This window comes from Alligator sinensis, unplaced genomic scaffold (assembly GCF_000455745.1).
Source record: "Alligator sinensis unplaced genomic scaffold, ASM45574v1 scaffold531_1, whole genome shotgun sequence".
In the NCBI taxonomy this organism is placed as follows: Eukaryota; Metazoa; Chordata; order Crocodylia; family Alligatoridae; genus Alligator; species Alligator sinensis.
Window position 1 is genome coordinate 2,059,519 of NW_005842173.1, and position 8,682 is coordinate 2,068,200.

Genomic DNA, 8,682 nt, shown 5'->3' on the forward strand with positions numbered 1-8,682 from the left:
CTCCACACACCATGCCCCGCAGCCACGCGCCAACCCCCATGCAGCCACCCACCACACCCCCACGAGTGCAAAGCAGCAGGAAGGAGTGGGGTGTAACGGGGCATGACCCAGAGCAGCAGGGAAGTGGCGTATGACCCAGAGTAGTGGTGGGATGGGGAGGGAGCAGGGCAGGACCCAGAGTGGCAGCTGGACAGGGGGAGCGGGGCAGGACCCAAAGAGGTGGCAGGACAGGGTGGAGTAGAGCTGGACCTGGAGCGGCGGGGGGAGGGCATGGGGCCAGAAGCAGGTCTCCGTCCCCACCCGTCATTCATAACGGGCAGTGGATTAACCATTTTTTATCATTTTTTAACTTTCAACATACCTTCGCCCCTCTCAGCAGTGCCCCCCTCCATTCTTTCTGCCCCATTTCCCCAAATCTTTGTATTTAAATGACTTTAATTCTTTATAGTTAGTACCATTATTCCTTTATATTTAGTACCTTGCTCTCTGGAAGGCCATCCATACGATCTGGCAAAGTTTGTCACCTATGAAAGATTATGCCTTCCTGAATGAGTTAGTCTCAAAGGTTCCACTGTGCCCTACCTTCTGCTTGACTTCAGACTTAACTCAGCTAACTACCTCTGTTAGATATACTTATGAGATGCTATATAAATACTGTGTCCCTCACTCACTGACATTGTACTGAATATTATATTGTTTTCTCTGTTAGTGTCAATGTTATATGCACTAGGATTGCTTTTCTCCTGCTCTTTTCAATACCAGCTCATGTTACAGTTGTTCCCACTGTCCTACACATTGAATCTAGATATCTTAAAATAACTGAACAAAGGATTTTATGTTCTTATGTACGTTTCTCTTTGTCACATGCATCTTGTGCTGTCGTAACACCCAGCTTTGGGGAAATCCAAATCTGAACCTACTGAAGTACAAGACAAGACAGTTCTGGTATTGACCTTAGTAGGGTCACCTCTTACTGGTTTACACAAGGTCCTTTAGGCACTACACTGAGCATCCTGTCCATTAATATGGTAATGACAATAACATACAAAAGCAGAAGCCTCATTGTTCATATGTGGTGTTATCCAAGCCTGAGTGAGTGAGAGTCTTCCTTTTTCTTAACTAGTATCTCTGCATGACTAAGTGGTACAAATTAATTTTTTGACAAGTCCCAGCCTCATTTTGAGACAGAAACTATAGAGAACTGAATGTGTTATGCTATAAAACCCTAAATTGTACTTACTTTGTCCTAATACAGTGCTCAAGGGGAGGAATAAGATCATTTTCTTTATCTTCATTATAATTCTGAGTTGTATCTGTAGAGACAGTTTTAGGCATAGTCATTGTCATCAGCATCATCAATAACAGCATAACGGTAACGCCTAAAGGTCCTAATTATAGGGCCCACAGCCCATTATGGGGTCCCACAGCTTCATGTCTGATAGAAACATGAGGCAGAAAGACACCTACTGTCCCCCAAAGCACCTACAATGCAAGTAGCCCATCTCATGGCAGATCAAATACTGTCACAGTACAGATTTCCATCAGAATGGGTCTGGTATTGTAATGAAATGCAGTTTGAAGGGAAGTGGGAGAAGCCAACAGACACAAAGCATGCCTCCTTCCCTTACAGTAACTGGGGTTCCCCAAGCTACACGGTTCACTCTTGGTACACACGTGCCCCACAACCACAAGACCAGATTCTTTTGAAGAGCGAGATCTGTTGGGACCAGGACTGCACCTTGCACTCAGATCTGTTGCCACGTGCGAGCCATATGAGAATATAACTCCAACTAGCAGGGACCGACGCCAAGCCGTGGAACCTGTGTGTACATGTACCTTTTCATTCTGCGATACATTGGAGCAGAATCGATTAATCGAATCCGCTTCGCATGAGAGCTGACACTCGCTGCGCTGCATCGCGTGCAGTTGTCTAAGCGGCGAAATGCAAGTCAGCACGCAGAAAAAGGTGGCGGTGCGCTTTTGAACTAAAGCACCTCTGATTTATTTTAGTTCAAAAGCGTGCTGCCGCCGTTTCCTCAGCATTGGCGTGCATTTTGCCATTTATACAAATATATGTGCCGCGGTGCAAGCATGTGTGCAAATGCCCACAGTTACTGCAGGATAAGTAGAGTTCGGGTGTTCCTGTAACCATGATGGTCCAGGAAAATGCAAAAGCCAGAGATTTTCTGTGTGATCTCCTTTATTGAACCAACTGGACAGCTGGGAGGGATACAGACAGGCTTTAGAGTATGAATTACCCTTCCTTGGATCTCTGGAAAAATAGCAGACATGGCTTGAGATAAGGAACAAAAGCCTGTAACTGCGATATCTCCTAGATATAACTCAAGCTGTGTGTCTTTTTGTTTCTCAGAGACCTAAGGTTCCCCCTCAACTGTACAGTTGGTCCAATAAAAAAATGTCACCAACAAAAATCCTTGCATCTTGCAAGGTAAGTAACTATTTTTCCTCCTTTGAGTGAAAGTCCACACAGATTCCAGTCTCGGTGTCTATCACAACAGGCCTGGGTTTAGGGGTACCAGATGGCCATCCTGTTATCTCAATAAAATGGACAAAAAGAGCCTGGTTTGTTTAGCCTAGCAAAACCAGGGCTGTGAGGGCACATGATTGCTGCCTATAAATACCCCAGGGTGTAAATATGAGGGAGGGAGAAATGCTCCCTAAAGACAGGATGCTGTTAACTCAAGAAAAACTGTCATGAATAAATTTGGCCTGGAAATGAGGGAGGAAAAAAAAATTCCTACCCATAAGGGTAGTGGGGTTCCAGAAAAATTTGGAGCCATGGGGTGAGAAACCCTAACCAGGTTGAAGGTAGACTTTGACCAGTTTATGAATAAGACTCCATTGCCTAAGATAGCAGACAGCTGGACTCGATGATCCAACCCACTGCTAGATTTCTAGACGTGTTTGCTCCAAGGGCAGTTCAGGAAAGGACTTGAGCTATATTTATGGCAGATATTCTGTTCTCTGCAGCGATTCAAATGGAGCACTAGGATTGCTCTGACTGTCCGGCGCCCTCTCTATCTACATCCCATGGAGAGGTGGATATATATGAGTCTGCAGAACTTGCTTTATGCTATGTATCGTCAGAAGAAATACAGCAATGAAGGAGAATAGGAGATTCATCCGCAAAATATGTATGGCCGTAGGAGTCTGTGTTGATTCACGTGTTGGGCATTGACAATCGGTTGATTAAGGTCAAACCACACTATGTGAATAATGCATGCTCCCTGCTTGTTATCTGTAGCGTGATGTAGGGCATTTTAGGTTTGTTTTCATAATGTGCCTAAAGGTTGTGGTGTATGAGGGGCCAGAGTGGACAATTTTTAGCAAACCTTGGGTTTAAATTGCCTGTGAACACAAGGGACTGGACTTGGTAGCTCTTGCAGTTCTTAAATTCCTATGGTTTATGGTTTTGAAAACCCTGAGCCTCCACATTACTCTGAAATGAGCCATTCTTTATTTTAACTATTTAAGGAACACTAATCAAAGGCATTGTCTTCTCACCTCCTGCTCTCATGAACTCTGATACATACCAACAGTTAGCCGTATTTCTTCTTCTTGATTGGCCAAGCCATCATAGTAATATAGATCGAACTGCCGTTCTGTTCTCCAGTCACCCAGTAAGTCCTTTTGCAAGCAAAACAGCACGCTGAAGTGGCTTTCACTGCACACCAACCAAATCGGATACTTAGGGGTCTTCAAGTAGCAGCCAACCTATTTAAAGATAGAGAACATGAACAACTGAACAAAATGAAACAGCATGATTGTGCAGAGTAATAATATTAGGTGTGCTTACATATCATGGTCTCTAAACATTAACGATGGCACATAATATACCATGGAAGGAGGTAAAAATTTAAATAATAGATAAAAATATAAAAAATAGTATATAAATAAAATATATTATAGTATATATAGTATATATAAAAAATAATAAAAATAGTTCCCTATTTTTACAGGCAGGTAATCTGAGGCACAATTCAATTAAGTAATTTGCCAAAAGCTACCCATGCACCCAATAGAAAACCTTCTATTGTTTTTTGGGGGATTTACTGGTTTATTCAGGACTTCAACATCAAGGAGAACCCAATTACCATTCAATAGCAACTAAATCACATTGAGTTTTGCATCATGTTCTTATTCTTTTGTTGTATTTTTTGCCTCATGTGTAATAACAGACACAGGGGAAAACAAAATCCCTGCCATGGAGAATTTACAATCTAATATATTTCACTTAGGTCCATTATTAAATAGATCCTCATATTCAGGATCTTTTTTAACAGCCAGAATAAAACATAAAAAGGTGTGTTTAATTTTGGATTGTTCTTTTTACTCGAAGGTAGAGTAAAATAAATGCATTATTATATAGTCTCCGGAAGTTGTTCAGGGAAACTAAAATATAACTTCTCATTTTAAACAGAATGGCTTTTATTATCTCTGTTATAATTTCTATTGTGGTAGTACCGAGAAACCCATTTTTTGTGCTAGGGGCTGTACAAATATTAACTTAAGAACTGCTCAATGTTAGAATGATTTTCAGGAGCCTGTTACTTTTTCCTATGTGCTACTTTTACCGTTTTTTTTAAATTGGGAATTTAATCTGTCTATTAGTGGTGTTTGGTAGATAAGCATTGAGCCAACGGCTTCCATTTAATCATAGGTTTTATGCCACTTCTATCTCTGCAAATCTGCCATATTGACTTTACAAATCCATGTGCAAAGAGACCAAAGAAAAATAGGGCTGGAAGCAACCTCAGGAAGTCCAACCCCCTGCTCAAGGCAGAGTCATCATGGACTAAAGCATCCAAGACAAGTGTCTGTCTAACCTGATTTTCCCAGAACCGCTCATCCTAGCCTTGAAACAAGAACTGAACCTCACTAACCTCATCAACAGAAGCAAACTTCCTACAGCCGAAAACACACAATGTGGATCCAAACCATGCCCTGACAAGAAATGCAAAACCTGCCAACATATCTCCACCCCCGCCACAATTGCCACACCCCACAACAGACCATCACCATTCCTGGATCCTACACCTGCACCTCCAGAAATGTACTATGTCTCATCCAATGCACCAAATGCCCTGATGGAAAACACGTAGGAGACCAAACAACAACTGTGCACCAGAATGAATGCACACCGGAAATCCATCAAAATCATGAATACCCTGTGTTCAGTTTTGGGCCCCTGCTACAGAAAGGATGTGGACAAAATTGGAGAGAGTCCAGTGGAGGCCATCTAAAACGGTTTGGGGGCTGTGGGGACATGACTTATGAAGGAACTGGGCTTATTTAGTCTGGAGAAGAGAAAACAGGGGAGGATTTACTAGCAGCCTTCATCTCCCTGCAGGGGAGCTGCAAAGAAGATGGAGCTGGACTGTCCTCAGTGGTGGCAGATGCCAGAACGAGGAGCAATGGGTATAAGTTGCAGCAGGGGAAGTTTAGATGAGATATTAAGAAGAATTTTCTCACTTGGAGGCTAGTAAAGCCCTGGAACAGGTTACCCGGAGAGGTGGTGGACTCTCCATCCTTGGAGGTTTTTAAGACCCAGCTAGACAAAGCCTTGGCTGGGATGATATAGTTGGGGACGGTCCTGCCTCGAGCAGGGGGTTGGACTAGATGTGACCTCCTGAGGTCCCTTCCGAAGCTAACTTTCTATGATTTTATGATTAGGACTAGATCCTCAGCTAATTTAATTGACAAAACATCATCAGATACTCTGTAGTTATATTATGCTGAATATACCTGTCTCTATAAATGCCTATACATTTATGGAATTGAAATCTTCATCCTTCATCACATAAAATAGTGACCAACCGAAGAATACAATCTTTCCATGTAACAGGAAACTTTGTCTATTGTCAGAGATAGGATTCTCAACTAGAGGGACTTTGAGCCTAAAATGGTATGGCAATCACTTTATGCTTAGGTTCCTAGGATTGAGTGAAGATGTTTCAACAAGGTTTTAATGGTTAATGAGTCATCCACGCGCTTTACCACGATCATTGTTGTACACATTGCATATACACTACAGCCCACAATTCTCTAGGCACATTGCCTATAAACACCAACGTGAGATGAGCTGCAGATCTGCACACACTGTATAGGCCATAGATTGATAATCATCTAAACAATCTCAGCAATGAGGGTTATGCACTTTTGTTATTAAGATACAGATTTAATATATGAAATGTTATACAAGTACCAAATCAAATATCTTCTCAAGTTCCTTCTGATGTTAAATAACAATTCTCTAGCTAATTAGGTAACTGTGCTCTGACTCATTACTTTGTTAGTGTCTATTTAAAACATCCTCTTATACAAGTGCTTTGCTTTTTTAGGGTAAATTCTTGCAAACTTAAAAGCTAAAGGATAAAAAAAAGCCTAAATCATAAAAGGAGTAACAATAAGGGAAGTACAAAAGATTTCAAATTAAGGGGAAATTGATGAAACAATTTAACTTTAAAAACATTCATGTTTTTGTCTTCATGTAAATAAAAGAAAAATGCCAGCAGTCACTCATCTCCCTTTTTTCTCATGGACGTCTGCTAAAATAAATTCCAAACGTCACCAAACATGTGCCAAAGTGAGATTAAACAATATAAGACCATTTCAAAGCAGTGGTTCAGTTCTGCTGTTACGCACCCGAGTCAGCCGATCACAGTCAATGGAGCCGCTCATGTAAGTAAGTTCAGCAGATCTAGGACTCACAGAGATGCCATTTTTTAATACAAATGCTTGTACCAGGAATTCAAAGCCGATGTTGCCCCAAAGAGCGTCAGCACTTCAGGGTGAATTGTTACATTCTGTGAATTAGGAGGGGTTTGGTCAATTAAATTAATTGAGGACCTAGTTGCAATGGCACCGTACAACACTGTGGTTTACAGGAGTTGTAATCAAGGACATTTTTTTTTTTAAAAGGCAGGCTCAAGACAAAAGGTCCCTTCCTTTCCGATTTGAAACCAATATCCAATAACATAATCAGGAGTTCAATACTGTACACCAAGGGTCAACAGCCTATGGCCTGCAGAGCCATGGATTCAGCCTGCAGATGTGGGCAGCCTTCAGTGGTGCTGGGCTTTTCTTGTACAGCTGGGCAGCAGGAAGAAGTGTTGCAGGCAGCTAGATCCTACCGCCCACCCACCTCAGGTCTGAGCTGGGTCGTTCAACCCCCCGGAGCAGAAAACATTGCCGAATCCTGCAATACGCTAATGGTGGGATTTCCAAATGCACTCATACTTAATAACGTGAACACCCCAGCAGACTTTGATGGGTGAAGCATCAGGCCAATACTGAGGCTTTGGGCCCTTCTTACCATTATTGTTTGATATAGTCACCTTCAACCAAAGCATGGTTTTTTGATTCTTCCGGCATTAAGCAAAAAGAGATGGCTGCTTCCCTAGTGCCTCTTGCTGGACAAACAAGCTTGCCTCAGTTTCCCTCCCCAGCAAGTAAGACATGTATGCTCTTCTGAGGCTTCGCTCTCAGGAAATCTCTCTTTATGCATTGAAATCGCAGAGGCCGAGATCTGGCACTGGGACCTATTGTTATGTTTGTTCAGGCCCATAACATTTTCCATTGTTTATTTCAGTGCACAGAATGGGTAGGAGCTCACGTTGAACCCGCTGAAGGCCATAATGCATCCGTTTTCAAATATGTCATTGTTCCTAACAGATGCTCATTAATCTATCACAGAAAAAAAGACTGGGGGCAGGAACGCAGCAAACTAGATGTCGACTTACGCTGCCTGTTTACAATGCTAGTAAAGGCTCCCCAGCCCTTCTCCTCTCCCTCACAAATCCCTAAGCGCGCTCATAAATTTCACGGAGGCAATTTTCATCCTTGGAAAATGTCAGCCTTTCAAAAGAGAGCACCTGCAAAGAAAGGCTCATTTTCAACTCGATGGGTGGTCTTTCTACATGTCTGACTTAATTTCATACTTGCATAATGGCACATTTAACTCTCCCATCCCATATTTACTGTGGCAGAGACATTTCTAAATCTTCATCTATTTCCCTGCGTGTGTTTTATCTTCTTATTCAACATGACGGCGTTCTGGCTCAGTTTACTTCCAAGGAAATAAGGATGAAACAGCATTATTCCTCTGCTCTTAGTGCTTCGGCAAATCTCACGAGTTGAAGAGGAACAAATGAATCGTCTCATTGTTCCTTATAATGCCTAGGATTCAGCAGAGAACGGAAGGGAATATATATAAAAAAAAAAAAGTGACTGAATTGTCATGCTTGATGTGGTTGCTTTTCTAATTCAATAAATTTTGTAGTGATTTAGCATCATTTTGCAATGCTTTTTCTTGCTCTATTTTTGTTTTTTGTTTTTAATTTAAATTGCATCTATATTTTGATGTACTTACTGGCATTTCTTGCCTTATTTCTGTTTGCTTGCGTGCAACTGGAATATGCTTGCTAAGTGATCGACTCGAGAGTGCTACTGAGCTCGGTAGTGCTCCCTATGGATGCGAAGGTCTATTTCCCTTTGAACAAGGGCGCAGCTTGCTAACTTGGTAATGGTTAGTTAAAAATATTCTCTTGATGCATCTGAACTCAATGGGAGTCACTTGCCTGGCTGTGATTACTCATGCCGTATGGTTTATAGGATAAGGGACATTGTCTGTTCGGTCAACAAATGTTTCTGTTAAAATGA

At 41.9% G+C, this 8,682-nt stretch overlaps 1 protein-coding gene across 1 annotated transcript in view; it reads right to left on the reverse strand.

Moving 5' to 3' along the window:
* MINDY4 (MINDY lysine 48 deubiquitinase 4) overlaps positions 1-8,682 on the reverse strand; it is a 57,723-nt gene that overhangs the window by 7,328 nt on the left and 41,713 nt on the right. The window contains exons 7-8 of the mRNA XM_006025922.2: positions 3,555-3,735; positions 1,241-1,313 (exon numbers count right to left, since the gene is read on the reverse strand). Coding sequence (XP_006025984.2) covers positions 1,241-1,313; positions 3,555-3,735 — 254 coding nt within the window. The remainder of the gene's footprint in view (positions 1-1,240; positions 1,314-3,554; positions 3,736-8,682) is intronic.